Below are 17478 nucleotides of genomic sequence, written 5' to 3'. Positions count from 1 at the left end.
TAACTTTCTTTCTGTGTTATGTTTATGTTCATGGTATTTCGTTATCAGAACTTAACAGCTGGCAACAGTGCTACCAGATAGGCACACAACCCTTGAAGACATCAATGGTGAGTCTATAAAGTGAACAGCATTGCAGTCTCCCGTGACACCTACGGATAACTAGTAGGTGAGATTGATACCATACACCAGGGAAACATTATTTAGCATCCTCCTTATAGTCTCATGTACTGAATGTAGAGTATCTGCTTCACTGAGCCAGTTTAAATTATAGTTTCCATGCTTTACCCATCCATTTTACTCTCCACAGCTGGCATACCCACAGTGATCGCCTGTTGTGTTCGGTGAGGAACGCCATTCCAACACCAGCACCAAATGGACAAACACAGACATCAAAATACACATAGAGAAGAAAGTTTCCTTGTTGCATGTGAACTGTCACTTGTTTCAGTTGAATTAAACCATATTTTTGTAGCAGAGAAGAAACTGACTTTGAGAAGAACTGTACATGATGGAGAACACTAAACTGAAACCTGAATTCAGAAAGTTAGTTGTCATCACCAGTTTTAATGCAGAGGGCAAAAAGTATATTCTGCAGCCATCTTATAACATTAATTATAAATAATATTTATGCTCAAACGTACCTAGATTCACCATTGCAAATTTTGCCATTGTGTTTGTCAGATTCCAGTTTTTTCCATCATGCTTTTGTTGCTCTAAATTTCTTGCACAGAATGACATCCTACACTAAGTAGTCAAGCCATTAATTAAGAATTAGCTAAAGTAAATGATTATAAATCTAACTATGGCAATTGTACTTGTAAATGGGTTATTCACAACGCAGAAACATAACATGGTTCCTCAATATCATTTATTTCCCTAAAAGCACCACATATTTTTGTAAATAAGATTGCTATCATGATATATAGTCCATCTGAACTATCAAAATCTGACCTAGTCCTTTTCCATACCAAAATGTAATATAAGAAATCACAATATGTTCCTAAACCAACCAGTCTTTATGTAGCTTCCCCACACTAAAATAGTCAGTCCATGTCTGATAAGCCATTAGGTAATACCGATGTAACTTATTCATGAGAGTTTGAGTTCATAACATCATGTAAAAATTGTACATCCTGAACTTATTTGAACATGTCCATAGGCATGGAGTGCTGTCAATATTGTGTTAAAAAAATCCTGTGACTTCATCATGTGACTATGTCATTAATGCTATATTCATGTGTAGTAAAGTGGCAGTACCTACTTGCATATAATGATTAATGTGGAACTGGATCTGGTCATCTCAGTGTTTATGGTGATAATAAAATTGGACAGAGACATATAACTTAAAAATTTGTGCAGTGTACGTCATTAGTACAATTCATAATGTGCTGACAATAGCAATAAGGCAGTCTGAATATCATTTTATGAGTCAGAAAACTTACAATCTCTGATCTTACTTTCAGGTTTGCATTGGAACACCTTTCCAGAATTTGCAGGATTCTTATTACCCCTTTCTCCCATGGTTTACTCATTGGTGTTGGAGGTTCAGGAAGACAGTCACTTACAAGACTTGCAGCAGCTTTGTCAGGAAGTCTTATCTTTCAACCTGATATAACTGAAACTTATGGTATGTTTAAATGGAGTATTAATTGTTTGTTTCATGTTAATTTAGAAGCATAATTTACAGGAGTCAGGTGGTGGGCAGGGATGGAGGAGCTGAAGGCAATTTGCCACAAGACAGAAGCAAATCATTTTATTATTAATTTGTTTAAACTTATCACTTGTTTAAACACTGTAGGGTCATTGCCAATACAAATGATACCATTATCTGTGAAGTATAGATTTTGTGTAGTCAACTATCATTGTTAATACCACAATAGCTAAGTATATTCTTGAGAGATGATTTAAGATGTAAAATTAGTTACCAGGTAAGCCAGTAAGTGTTACTGATATTACAGGGCTCACATATGTATCTTCAACAAGATTTTAGAAATTATCAATCTCTGTTAGATAATATCAGTTAATTATATTGTTAAGTGGAAGTTCTTCTTGTTATCAGTGCAGTTTCACAGCCTTATGCTTTGGGAACTCAAATGGGAATTCCTGGAGGGAAGGCAACATTATTTTTGAGGAACATTATTGAGAAAAATTAGAGAATTGGCATTTGAAGCTCTCTGCAGAATGATTCTACTGCTGCCAACATACATTGCGCATAGAACTACAAAGATATGACATGATAAATTAAAGCTCATACGGAGGCATATAGACATTTTCTCCCTACTTTAATTGTGAGTAGAACAGGAAAGGAAATGACTATGTGATGAAGCAAGCTGGGATATTTTTGCTTCCCCTCTTGTTTTGCCATCTGCCTCCTTAAAATTCATTTTTTCACTTTGAACTAATTATCATTAACATACGTGAATATAATCTACATTTTCATAAAAGACAAAGGTTGGCCCTCAGTTATAAAGAATATAACATCAGATCTAATTTTGTGCTTAGTTTTATGTATGTAATTGATTTTATAATTTATATTGACTATTCCTAGTTAGTGTCTTTTGTTATAGGACGAAATCAGTAATTGTCTTGTGATTTAAATTCTGTTGTTGACATATAAACAAATATAAATTCTGTACTAATTATAAACATTTAGAGGAACAACTGATAATATTCTTAAAGGATCTATTTGGCTCTATTTGAAAACACGTTAGCAAAGCCAGCCCTTAATTAATTCCAAAGTAATTAACAGTTTTGTTAAAAGTATTGTTTGTGTAACGATATATGTTATATTCAGCCTAAACTTTGTAGTAGAAGAAACTGTTACGAGGAGCAAATTTTTCGATGTATTCAGTTAATTTAATGAGTTCAGTTGTAATTGTAATTTCTGTAGATTAAACTTCAAGCAGTGTGTAGTTTCAGCACCCATTATTGTGAGGATGTATAAGGGCCCAAATTTTGGTCCCGAGACAGTCAGTCCATGGCCAAGTTTCAGACAAGGAACCTGTGTTGGTTAGAACAACAACAATGCATCAACTTAACTGTGAGATAAGTGTAACACAATAACGTCATGTGTTAAAAGAATGACAGTATCAGTTCCATACGTACCTGATTATTCTGAAAGAATTCAGCACTATGTGGTTATTTTTTTTACTGCTCGTAGATGTTCAACAGTGAACTATTGTAACAGTATGTGGATGTTCATTGGCAACCTATTAAAGAGTCTTATCAAAAGTTAAACAATAGTGCATTGGTCGTATAATATTGGGGGGTTGTCAACAGTGAAGGTAAAAGACTGTGAAATGAAGCTGTGCATCTGTCAGCTTCATCATTTACAGTAGACAGCACTGCACTTCCACCCCCTATTTTTTCAGCCAGTACATCAACACCGAGGCTGATTAACAAAGAAATAAAATTGGGTGACCCGTCACAACTAGTAGTGGTACCCCCTGCCACACTCCGTATGTTGGCTGGCATTTTCCCCCTTGCTCTATTTGTGAGTAGAACAGGAAAGGAAATGACTAATAGTGGTACAGGGCACCCCCTGCCATACACCATATGGTGGCTTGTGGAGTATCTATGTAAATGTAGATGTAGGTTCTGTACCTGAGAAAATATATTCAATTTATAAATGAACAAATCACTCACTGTTATTTTATCAATTAACAATAGATGATTGATAATTACAGACTCATTTTATTTGCCACTGGAGGGGTACTATACAAACACTACAGTAAAATCATACTTGCAGTTTTATTGTCTTTTCTGTTAAACTCATTTGCAACTATTTGGTGAATAATGTCCATAGTTCATATAATGTATTATTGTCCTGATAACATATCAGTTTACTTTTTCATGATTTTAATCCCATAATGGAATGATTGGAAGGGGCATTTTGAACCATGCACAAAATGTTGCCAACATTATTATATTTAACTGTATTTGTATTACTCAGAATTATGATTATATGCATTTTTTCATTTAAATATTAATTTTTGTTAATTATTTAGCACTGCATTATGCCTGAAATTGTTATGTATAAACAATATTCTTTTGGCAGTAGATTAAGTATGCGTATATAGACAAGTTACTTCTTTTAAGGAATGTTGATGACTTTGTTTTATGCAATCATGTATTATAATCACTGTTAGCCCCAAAATACATCTTAAAATGATATTTCTTTTTCATACACATTCTTTACACATGAATTTGCAACATTTTTCAGAAAGGAAGCAGTTTTTTCCAAATCAACAGAATAATTACTGTTTTTTAGCTTTAAAAATTGCACCTATTTTCATGAAAGAACTTTTTTGAAAATCACTGAGAATGGAGTCAAAATTTCATAGGCAGGTTTAGTTTGTTACATCTTTGGCATTTTCAATTATTTCTAGACCCTTTTTGAGGCTGATAGGTTATATGTAACATTCTTTATTTCAGTTTAAAGATCATAATATATTTAAACTATAGTACAAAAGTTCTGGTAAAATGTAAATATTTTAGTGTAGTAAAGGAGACCATTAAAAAAAAAAAGAAATACCTTGCCAGCTTTTGGAATATATCCTTTCTCGAGGTAGAGGACACTCACCACACACACACACACACACACACACACACACACACACACACACACACACACACACTGGGATGATGTGAAGAGCTTATTTTTTTAAATTCCAGTAAATGTTCACATTAAACTATTTGATAAGATCACTGTAATCGCTAAAGGTTTACTCCTATCTCCTAAGATTCTTGTGAGTGTAAAATAGTCCATGATAGATCCATCTATTTTCAGTTATGATCACAGTAACCAACATATTGAACAGCTTCCATAAAGAAAAAATAAAATTGTGCATTTTTTCTTTATTATAGTTTCATTCCTGAAAGCAGGGGCAGGCTGGTGACAATGATGTAGCCTCCACTTCAGCTTATAGGTTTTTAAAACAAAAACTTTCAGTGGTGATGCACAATGATATTATTAAATACATTGTGCTTCTGAACCTGTGGATTTGACTTTGTTTTATGAGATGACTGGTAGGAATGATTTGCTGAAAATGTAGCTGACATTAGTTCTTCTTGATGACCAGCTCTAGGCAAAGCGTGAATGAGATGACATGTTGGTGGAGAGTGGATGAAGGATGACAATAGGGAGCTGTCATTGAAAGTATAGTTATGGATAAAAGATTGTTAGGTGTGATTTGTGGGGGTAGGGGTGCATGGGAGAATTTGTCAGTGATGTGAGAAGGGATTGAGTATAGTTTGGTTGGATATGTTGCATAGTCGGGAAAACGGAAAATGGGAGTGGATTTATGAATATATTGTACTCACATTTTAACGGAACGTGGAGTGAACAGCCCAGGTAACTTGATTGAGGATATGGGGCACTCAAATGGGTGCAAATTCTGAGGAACTGTGGTAGTGAAGTGTATGATATCTTCAGTAGTGCAAAGAGAATGTAGGGGGTTTTTGGGTGATGTACTGTGCTAGTACAGTAGAGAGGATGGTCAGTTCAGTTTTGTCTGAAGAGAGGTTAGTTTTGTATTTGTAAGAGTAGGCGGGACAGGATTGGTTATAGGTGCTGCAGAGGGGTACGGACTCGAAGTTAGGGCAATGTTGGTATGGGTGGCTGACTTAGCATTGGGGGCAGGTGAGTGGATCTTTGCAATCATCAATTAAACAGTTATTGTAAATAATTGGTTTTTGCCAACAGTAGGTTTAGATTTGCTTTCAGGAAGGTTATACCTTGTGTTTATGGTAGTATACGAGGTCTGTTCAAAAAATTTTGGAACTTTGTCCACAAAATATTTATGAACATAACTTTTACTTATTGTATATTGTGCCCTTTGAAATACTCTCCTCCACAATTGATACACCACTCTGAATGGTGTTTCTACTTCCAGGAGCAGTCTTGGTACACCTCTTGCTGGCTTGCATGAAGTGCCATCTGCAAATTTTCTTTTAATGCATCTATTGTTGCAAGTTTTCATCCTTTCGATAGGGTTTTCAGCTCTGGAAGTAATTAAAGTCCATGGGGGTCATTTCTGGAGAGTACAGAGGATGAGGAAACACAGTGACTTTGTTTTTTGTGCAATAGTCATGCACCAACTGGGATGAATGCTTGGGTGCATAATCCTGATGCAAGAGCATCAGTTTTCTCATCAAATTTCAGGCTGTTCGCTTTTCATATTTTCTTGCAGGTTCAAAAATGGCTCTAGGCACTATGGGACTTAACATCAGAGGTCATCAGTCCCCTAGACTTAGAACTACTTAAACCTAAGGACATCACACACACCCATGCCCAGGGCAGGATTCGAACCTGCGACCGTAGGAGCCGTGTGGTTCGGACTGAAGCGCCTAGAACCGCTCGGCTACCGTGGCTGGCTTTCTTGCAGGTGATGCAACAGATCCCAATAGTACCATCAATTAACAGTTTCTCCCTGTGGTGTGAATTGATGATGAATTAATCCTTCAATGTCAAATAACTCTATCAGCATGGCTTTGACATTAGACCTCACCTGATTAGCTTTTTTTGGTCTTGGAGAACCTTTCCCGACCCATTCTGAAGACTGAAACTTGGCCTCAATATCATAACTGTAGTTATGAATCTCATAAGGAAGATCTCATTCCCATTTGAGTGATTCGAAAGCTCTTCACAGATTACAAGGTGAAGGCCTTTTGGTCTTGACTCATGAGCCATGGGACAAACTTGCCAGCAACATGACACATTCCAAGATGCTGTGTCAGGATTTCATGACATGATCCAACTGAAATGTTACATTCTTTTGCAATCTCTTGGACAGTCAGTCTTTGATTGGCACACACAATTTTGTTGACGTTCCTGACGTGAGTGTTATGACTAGACATTGAAGGGCATCCTGAACAAGAATCATCTTTAATTTCTGTCTGGCCATTTTTAAACCACGTGAACCATTTGTAACCCTAGAAGTTTCACAACCCCTGCACTGTTTAGGTATCCTTTGTCAGTGAGACAACCTATCAATTTTTGCATCTTTTCTTCATTGATTTTCATTTTATTTATAGTAAACCATTCTTGTGTCACATCAAACTGGCATGCATCTGCCTCTTCTTGAATCTTGCTGACATTGCTGCCTCTGTAGTACAATGTTGTCATCTGTAAATTGCAAGAAATGTCCATGAGAGCTTAAGTCATTTACAAAAACTAGGAAAAGAAGGGGGCCCATTACCAATCCCTGTGGCACACCATATTCCAACTTCTGTTGACATTATTGTGCTCCTTGGATTGAAACGATTGGTGTTCTCCAGAATGAGATTTTCACTCTGCAGCGGAGTGTGCACTGATATGAAACTTCCTGGCAGATTAAAACTGTGTGCCCGACCGAGAATCGAACTCGGGACCTTTGCCTTTTGCGGGCAAGTGCTCTACCATCTGAGCTACCGATGCATGATTCACACCCAGTCCTCACAGCTTTACTTCTGCCAGTACCTCGTCTCCTACCTTCCAAACTTTACAGAAGCTCTCCTGCGAACCTTGCAGAACTAGCACTCCTGAAAGAAAGGATATTGCGGAGACATGGCTTAGCCACAGCCTGGGGGATGTTTACAGAATGAGATTTTCACTCTGCAGCGGAGTGTGCGCTGATATGAAACTTCCTGGCAGATTAAAACTGTGTGCCTGACCGAGACTCGAACTCGGGACCTTTGCCGATTTCGAGTCTCGGTCGGGCACACAGTTTTAATCTGATTGGTGTTCTGTTTTCCAGATAAGAGTTGAGGGTTACTGAAACAGTGCCTCCAATTCCATACTGACTGATCTTATTTAGAAGGACCTTATGAGGAATGCAGTCAAATGCCTGACTGAGATCACAAAGTGTCACTGCTAAGAATACTTTTTCTTCATAATTGTGCTTTATTCTAATAAACAGATCTAGTTCTACCACTGTTGTAGATTTGCCTTTTTGGAAAATGTGCTGTGCATATAAGAACAGTTCATTAAATTTAAAGTAATTTGACATTTGGCCTTTCAGTGTAGTCTGAATGATTTTAGCAAAATTCCTGGCAGATTAAAATTGTCTGCCGAACCGAGACTCGAACTCGTGACCTTTGCCTTTTGCGGGCAAGTTCTCTACCACCTGAGCAACAGAAGCTTCTTTAAAGTTTGGAAGGAAGGAGACGAGGTAGTGGCAGAAGTAAAGCTGTGAGGACGGGGCTTGAGTCGTGCTGGGCTAGCTCAGTTGGTAGAGCACTTGCCCGTGAAAGGCAAAGGTCCCGAGTTCGAGTCTCAGCCCCGGCACACAGTTTTAATCTGCCAGGAAGTTTCATATCAGTGCACACTCCACTGCAGAGTGAAAACCTCATTCTGCATTTTAGCAAAGACTGAAATTATTGATATTGGTCTGAAGCTTGCTACCAAGCCTGGGTCACTCTTTTTATGAACTGGTAAACTGGTACTGTTCTTGCATGTTTCAGAAAGACAGGAAATACACCAGCAAAGGGACACTTATTAATTACCATAGTAAATGGTTCAGCAACACTATGGATAATTTTCTTTAGAATGTTAGTGGTCATCTCATACACAGTGTGAACATTAATAAAAGTGACAAACTCCAGTGATGGATTTCTGACTGGAAATAGAGGGAAAAAGGTCCTATGAATATGTGCCTGGAAATGCATCATTGTCACAGCAGATGGCACTGATAAATGAAAGTTCTGTGAGCAGCAGAATGGTCTGGTATTCATGTTGGGAACAAGCAGAGATGGTGTCTGTGTATGGCCAAGGAGATATAAACGGTTGAGAGGTAGCACAGCTATACTAAACCAAGTACCCTCACAGACACCAACCACATCACTTAACATCTCAAGCCATTTTTTTTTTACATTTGTGTGATTGTGGGTCCTTTCAGACAGATGAAAGTGCAGGGAGATGGTGGACAGTGCATACACCAGATTTGGAGGACAGGGTTCTACCTCTTGACCAGTTCTGTCTGCTTGACCATACACAAGCACCATCTTTGCTCGTTTTGGACATGAATACCAGACCAGTCTGCTGCTTGCAGTATGTTGTGTCAGTCACATAGCCTGCAAACAAGGAGAACATGGCACATATCAGAGGAACATTCATTAGCCAGTGCCATTTATCGTGGTAACAATGCATTTCCAGACAAATGTTCATAGGACTTTTTTTCCTTCATTTCCAGTCAGGAATCTTTCTCTGCAGTTCATTAGTTTCATTAAAGTTCAACCTATATATCCTGACTGTCAGAAGGCTTATAAGATTTTACGATATTTGTTATTTCGTTTTTTTGTAATTTTCTCCCATTCATGGTGTACCTTTTTACATTTCTTACAGCAGCTGCAGTGTCTACGCTGATTAGCCAGAACATTATGAACACCTACCTAATAGCTGGTATGTCTACCTTTGACACAGATAACAGTGAGGTCTTGGTAGGTCACTGGAGGGAGGTGGCACCACATCTGCATACACAAGTCACTTAATTCTTGTAAATTCCGAGGAGGAATTGATGAGCTCTGATGCCACATTCAATCATATCCCAGATGTGTTTGATCGGGTTCATATCTAATGAGTTGGGAGGCCAGCACATAAATTGTAACTTGTCATTGTGTTTCTCAGATCACTACATCACACTTGTGGCACATTCTCTTGTTGAAAAATGCCTCTGCTGTTGGGAAACATGATTGTCATAAAGGGATGTACGTAGTCTGCAACGTGTGTACGTTACTCTTTGGCTATCATGGTGCCTTGCACAAGCTCCACTGGATCCATGAATGCCCATTTGAATGTTCCCCAGAGCATAATGGTGCCACTGCCAGCTTGTCTCCATCCCGCAGTACAGGTGTCAAGGAGCTGTTCTCCTGGAAAATGACAGATTCACACCCTACCATCAGCATGATGAAGATGGTATTGGGATTCATCAGACCATGCAATGCTCTGCCACTGTGCCAACATCCTTGCTGACAGTCACATGGCCATTTCAGTTGTAGTTGCTGGTGTCGTAGTGTCAATATTGCCTCATGCATGGGTCATCAGCTGCAGAGGCAAACTGTTAGGAGTGTTCAGACACTCTTGTATTCTGCCCAGCACTGAAGTCTGATTTTAGTTTCACCACAGTTTGCTGCATGTCCTGTTTTACCCGTCTGCCCAGTCTACTATGTCTGACGTCTGCAATGAGGGGTGTCTGCCCAATCTCACGATGTCTGGATGTGGTTTCACCTTGGTTTTGCCATGTGTGGAAGACATTCATGACATTACTCCTCAAATACCTGACAAATAGTGCAGTTTCCAAAATGTTCATGCCAAGCCTCCAGGCCATCACAATGCGCCCTCTGCCAAACTCAGATAGATGCACACCTTCGCCATTCTACACAGGAATCAGCTCGCTCACTGATACTACTGGCACCAAGAGTTTGTCTGACTAGCAGTCACCTGAAGTTGCAAAGGTTGAAGTTACTGATCTAGATATCTTGGAGGAAGGAATTTGTGCATTTATTTCTACTGATGAAAGTGAACTGATGACCCCGAATGAAAACACGAATTTTGAGTGGATGTAGATGGATGACTGTGACAGTAATGCATTAGCAGTCAATCAGAATGCAAAGTGTTGGGGAAGTCTGAGAGGAGAGACTATGTTACGAAGAAAGATGTAGTTGCAAATTGGCAGAATTTGAGAATACTGTGAATTCTAAGGTGAAGTGAGGCACTAGAAGCAGTTTATAGGATGTATTGGTGAAGGTTTATGAAGTTATTGTTGGTGATTTCTATAATGTATTGATGAATGTAATGGATGGTTTAAGTACTGAATCTTATGAGTTATCAGTGGATGTTAATGGAGTTATTTGTGATAAAGTCTGTAGTGATGTGGTGGAAATAAGCAAGGTTTTGTGTAAGGGAGATGAAGTTTTAAGTTGTGAGATTGTTGCAGCTGCTGATATCATTACTTCAGACAAAGGAAACAGTATATTTGGTGCTTACAAGGATGCTGAAATGAAGGATTTTGAGAGTGATTTACAGCCTACAAATGATCTTGAGGTGGAGTGGGAGAATATAGAAGTGGGTAATGGGGGAAGTATTTGTTTTAGGAGCTGATGTTAGTACTGTATGGTATGACAAGGAAGAGAATGACTACTTCATAAATGATTGGAAATTGTATGAGAATATTTTGAAGTTATCACTACCTTGCTGGTGGACACAGGAGAAATATAAAGTAGCAAGAAGTCTTGAAGGGAGGAAAGATGAAACCAGAGTAAATGAAGTGTTTAATCAATTGTTTGATAATGATAATGAAATTGAAGGTTGGTCTGACACTATATTGTGTACAATAGGTATGGAGGAGAAAGGAAGAGATATTGAAAGTGATTTTTTGAGGGAACAGTGTTTAGAGAGGTCTGAAATTAAAAAATTGTGGTCCATAAGTGCAATAACCAATGCTGATGAAGAAAGAAAGTGTTCATTTCTCAAATCTAAAAATGATGTTCCAGCAGTAGTTACAAATTCTGTTGGTGAATAAGGAAAAAAGCCTCAAGTTAGAGAGGTTAAAAAAATAAGAGAGTGGAATTAAAAAGATACTAACACTGGTGAGGAAAAATGTTATAAAAGGCAATGGTGGGAGGTTTGCGCCTTCTAAAATTAGAATGGCATGTGTATTAATAAGTGTGTAAATAAGTGTATATCAGGTGTAGTTTTAAGAATTTTGACTTTTCTCCATTTTGTGTAAGGAGTAATTTGATAAACTTAAGATGTGTGTTATAAAGTAGGGAGCCAATATGTAATACTTGGTGGGAGTGTATATTGTCTGCACAACTCTTGGTGCATGAATATCAGTAGAACATAATTAATTTCTTTATTTTCAAAAGAGAGGTATGAACTGTACTGTACTTAAGATGTGAGAGAAATTCCAAGGGATTATTTAAATGTGTTACTTGTAATATTTTTGATGGGTTTCTCATGTAATATGTGGAGTTTAATTGTTATTACTGTTTGCATAAAATTTAGAGCATAGAGGTTATCAGACCTCATTAAAAATTAAATTGCCTGTGGGAGTAAAACATGCAGTTACATGCAAAGTATGAGTTAAGTTTTTAGAGGTATATTAGAAGGATTAATTCTTTGATGCATGTTATTTTGGAAAGGTTTTGAGTAGATTTGTATGTAAACTTTTGATAACAATTTTGTATGAATAATTTTAGGGAGAAGTGTTTATATTATGCAACTAGGATGTTGACGAATTTAGAATGCAGTTATCTTATGAGTTTGAAGGGAAGTTTTAATAAAACAACAGCCAAGATTGCAATAATATTTGTTTATTATTCCTAGTTTCAGCTCATGTTAAAACCATCCTCAGATATTTTTTCGGCCCCTATGGCTGCTGCTGGCAGCTTCTCAGTTTATCACAAAATACCATGATCATACATATGATGAGTGTATGATCATGGTTTCGTGTGAAAAACTGAGGAGCCATCAGCACCAGCCATAATTGGCTACAAAATCTGGGGTAATCTAAGAACTGGTCAGTCACATTTATTAGCTGACATTACCTTTGTAAAAGAGTGCCAAAAGGCACTTCTGACAAGCAGGTTTATATCATTGTTTAAACAATATTTAGCAATGGTCTGTTGTCATTTGCTGTGAGTGCACTTGCACATGAATACTGGCTCATTTTTTATTGAAAAACCTATACTTATTTTTATTGTGAAAGGTCTGAGTGTGAGTGAATGAATGTTTTTAATTTTCTTTATTTAAATATTGTAATAATATGTCAGATTAGTCTGGTAAGCGGTCAAATGATGTCTGTAGAACATAAGAATAATGTATTTCCGGAGGGGATGGCTTTCAGCCAATGGAAAGACAGACAGTAGCAGAAGACTATGGAAGTCAAGTGGAGACTGGGACTTTCGAGTGAAGAACTCAAGGGAGCAATTCTGGGCACATGATGTGAGATCTGGAAGGAGGCAGACTTTCCTGTTGTAATGAGTGATATTAGATTATGGAGGTGTTTGTTTCTGGATAGTGAACAGCCGCTACCACACTTTAACTTCTGAAGGAACTTTATTTCTAGAGGCTCCAGACTAGAACTTGAACTTTTCTGACCACATTATTGAACTGAGGATAGACAGAGTATAAATTACTATTCTATGTATCACATGTTGAACTCTGAACTGTTTTGAGCTGGTGCATTTTTCAAGTATTGTGATGACAAAATGTACTTAGTTCTTGTGTTTCTTTGATTACAATTTAGTTTGGGGATTTTGCTGCCATTCTCATAATGCTCTCAACATAACTTTACTGTATTTGATAAGGGTATTTCCTGTCTGTATGTTAATTAAATATTGTAAGACCACTTCCCATTTATTTGGGATGTTCTTTCTTGAATAAACATTATTAAATAGAATTCCCTGTAGTCTACATCAATTACAGACAATAGAATAGGACTCTTGTTGTTAAATTATGCATTTAACTTTTCTTTTGTATTTCTGTGTATTTTATTAACTCGCATTCCTAGGCAGTGCATGGACTATTTGACTGCAGGCTCAAACCTACAGGTTATTATTTGCAGTGAATTAGCTGCAGGGCATGAAAGCTGACATGTGCAACTTGATCCTCTGACTGGATCGTGCTGTTACTTTTAAACAGAGAAATGCATAGCCCATGCACCTAAAGCACAAGTAATGACAGGTAAAGGCACAACAGATTTGATCACATGGGATGCTGTTTGGAAGAGCAACTACACTACCAATAACCATTTGATACAGTCACAGGGCATAGTTTTGTGGGTCTGGGATATGGTTGGCCAAGGGGGAGCAAGTAAGTATGAGGGCTGAAAGTTAGGGCAGGAAGTTTGGGTAGCATGTTGGGAAAGAAAATCAGGGTTAGAGGACTTTATTTTATGATTATGAAGTCTTTGAGGGTTATGAGTTGTGACATGTTGAGGTTTGGAACTTATTTTTTCATTTTTGGGGTTAGAGTTTTAAGATTAAGGACTTTAATATCTGGGCATGATAAACTGAAGGAATGTGTTAGAGAAGGTGGGAGTGGAGTCCAAATTAAGTGTGGGGCTTCTGTGGGGGTTTTTGGCTTTCTGGCATGCATGGGTTGATGGTGGGAATGTTTTGGGGGAAATTGTATCAGAATATTGACTGAGAATGGCACAAATGTTCGCATGGCTGGATATCTTACCTGCAACTGCTGGAGTTGAAGCTGTTGGTGATGTAGCTGGTGTGGTCACAGCTGCTGCATATGAAGCTGGTGCAGATTTGGTTGTGGCTGCAGTAGTTTCAGATGGTGCTTCTGCTCCCAGATCTATTTGTGATGATGATCTTGGTGGCCATGGAGTAACAGCTAAGGCTGGCAATGTTTCTGACTGGAACAGTTGATGTGGTGATGATGGTGCTTGTGGTGGTGGTGGTGGTGGCAGTATGGTTGTGGCTGCAGTAGTTTCAGATGGTGCTTCTGCTCTCAGGCCTATTTGCGATGATGCTCTTGGTGGCAATGGAGTAACAGTTAAGGCTGGCAATGTTTCTGACTGGAAACAATTGAAGTGGTGATGATGGTGCTTGTGGTGGTGGTGGTGGCAGTATGATGGTGGTTGTGGTGGTGGCAACAGCAGCCGTCGCAGTGGCAATGGCAGTGGCAATTTCAATGGAGCTGCAACATGCACTGGAGGGATACTTTCTATAAAGGAGAAGTCTGATAGGTTTCAAGGTTCAATAAGTGTAGATAGAAAGACCAATGGAGCCACATTAGTAGTGGGCAAGGTGGGAAAAGTGGGGAGAACAGGTTGGCATATTCAAAAGGGATAAAGGCATAACTGGAGGTGGAAGTGAACTACAAGTGGGAGCATAGGATTCTGGATGTTGCAGTTATGGGCTGGTTTATCATAGATTATGAGGGCAGCAACATTGAATCTGGAAGACAAAAAGCCTTGATGAAGGCATGGAAAACAAAGTGATGAAACAGAAGCAATAACTGGTAACATGATGATGAGTGGCAATGAAGGTGAAGACTGACAATAAGGTGATGATGAAGACATCAATGAAAAGGGGAGGAAACTTTTCCCGAATGAAATTTTAACCCCGAGAGCAGTCTAGGCAGTTATTTTCCCAATGGGAGGTGTCCTATCCCATGAATGAACTATTGTACACTATACACAGTGTATAAATAACTGTGAAACTAAATTTCAAAATATAACAACAAACTTTCTCACGAGAACATGCCTGTGTAGTATGTTGTCTGTCTCCTCACTATGTCAAATTAAAGTAAAAGTTCACAGTTTTGATTATTATTACCAATGTACTGATCAGGGTCAACTTATTGCAAGTTTATCCTAATGGTGGTAGTCAAAATAATTGTCCAAAGCTGGAATATTTCTTTCTATTTTGACAGTGCTGGAAAACCAAGGACATTTTACACTATGCCTTAAAAAATTTGCATCTCAAAATGAGTTAATTTTTCTTTTTGCTCGAACAGTCCACAGGTGTACTGCTGGTCCATAGTGTCCAACGGGCACTATGGACCAGCAGTACATCCCAGTACACCTGTGGACTGTTCGAGCAAGAAATACACCGGGAGAAATTGAAGAATAACTTGTCTTTTTTTGTTGACTTTTATTTGTGCTTTATTGATATGTTAATTAGATGTCTGAAATGTGTGTAAAATGATCTGTGGATAAATAAAAACGTAATAAACTAACTAAATTTTATGCAGTATATTTTAGTCTTCATTCTGAAGTCTGGTTTGCTGCAGCTCTCCACAACAGTCTAGCCTGTACAAGTCTCTTCATCATTGTATGACTGCTGCAACCTATATAAATTTTAACCTGTTTAGTGTGTTGATGCCTTGGTTGCCCTCAACAATTTCTACCCTCCACACAGATTTCCCTTTCTCAGAAATTATTTTCTTGCTATCACCAGTTGGAAACTGATCTCCCAGTTGGTGCACATCGACAGTGCAGAGAGATACGTATATAGCTTCTTTTCTTTGTAGATTCTTACTTACATTGTGTGTGAGTTTGGTATAGGAGGTGTAATTTCGAGTTTTAGTTACTGTAATCATAAATTCAGGCAGATTGTAGTGCAATCATTAGGCATTTGTTTTGTTTTGGTACATCTCATAACAAATAAATACCCCACTCATACAGTTACAGTTGGTGGGGACTTCAACCTTCCCTCAATATGTTGGCAAAAATACTTGTTGAAAACCGGTGGTAGGCAGAAAACATCTTCCGAGATTGTCCTAAATGCTTTCTCCGAAAATTATTTCAAGCAGTTAGTCCACGAACCCACGCGAAATGTAAATGGTTGCAAAAACACACTTGACCTCTTAGCCACAAACAATCCAGAGCTAATAGAAAGCACCATGACTGATACAGGGATTAGTGATCACAAGGTCGTTGTAGCTAGGCTCAACATAGTTTCTTCCAAATCCACCAGAAACAAACGCAAAATAATTTTATTTAAAAAAGTGGATAAAGTGTCACTAGAAGCCTTCCTAAGAGACAATCTCCATTCCTTCCGAACTGACTTTGCAAATGTAGATGAGATGTGGCTCAAATTCAAAGATATAGTAGCAACAGCAATTGAGAGATTCATACCTCATAAATTGGTAAGAGATAGAACTGATCCCCCATGGTACACAAAACAGGTCCGAACACTGTTGCAGAGGCAACGGAAAAAGCATGTGAAGTTCAGAAGAGTGCGAAATCCCGAAGATTGGCTAAAATTTACAGACGCGCGAAATTTGGCATGGACTTCAATGCGAGATGCCTTTAATAGGTTCCACAACGAAACATTGTCTCGAAATTTGGTAGAAAATTTAAAGAAATTCTGGTCGTATGTAAAGTACACAAGCCGCAAGACGCAGTCAATACCTTCGCTGCGCAGTGCCGATGGTATTGTTACCGACGACTGTGCCGCTAAAGTGGAGTTACTGAACGCAGTTTTCCGAAATTCCTTCACCAGGGAAGACGAATGGAATATCCCAGAATTTGAAACACGAACAGCTGCTAGCATGAGTTTCTTAGAAGTAGATACCGTAGGGGTTGCGAAGCAACTCAAATCGCTTGATACGGGCAAGTCTTCAGGTCCAGATTGTATACCGATTAGGTTCCTTTCAGATTACACTGATACAATAGCTCCCTACTTAGCGATAATATACAACCACTCACTCACCGATAGATCTGTACCTACAGATTGGAAAATTACGCAGGTTGCACCAGTGTTTAAGAAGGGTAGTAGGAGTAATCCATCGAACTACATATCTATATCATTGACGTCGGTTTTCAGTAGGGTTTTGGAGCATATACTGTATTCAAACATTATGAATCACCTCAAAGGGAAAGATCTATTGATACGTAATCAGCATGGTTTCAGAAAACATCATTCTTGTGCAACGCTCTTTATTCGCACGAAGTAATGGCCGCTATCAACAGGGGATCTCAAGTTGATTCCGTATTTCTAGATTTCCGGAAATCTTTTGACGCCGTTCCTCACAAG

General features: G+C 38.4%; 1 protein-coding gene across 1 annotated transcript in view; it reads left to right on the top strand.

Moving 5' to 3' along the window:
• The window catches only part of LOC126249484 (dynein axonemal heavy chain 7-like), a 1193512-nt gene that overhangs the window by 699712 nt on the left and 476322 nt on the right, over positions 1 to 17478 (top strand). The window contains exon 31 of the mRNA XM_049951137.1: positions 1464 to 1627. Within this exon, the coding sequence (XP_049807094.1) occupies positions 1464 to 1627 (164 nt within the window). The remainder of the gene's footprint in view (positions 1 to 1463; positions 1628 to 17478) is intronic.

The sequence above is a fragment of the Schistocerca nitens genome, chromosome 3, assembly GCF_023898315.1.
Source record: "Schistocerca nitens isolate TAMUIC-IGC-003100 chromosome 3, iqSchNite1.1, whole genome shotgun sequence".
NCBI classification, from domain to species: domain Eukaryota; kingdom Metazoa; phylum Arthropoda; class Insecta; order Orthoptera; family Acrididae; genus Schistocerca; species Schistocerca nitens.
Note: the sequence above shows the minus strand (reverse complement) of the source record. Positions and strands in the feature narration are given on the sequence as shown.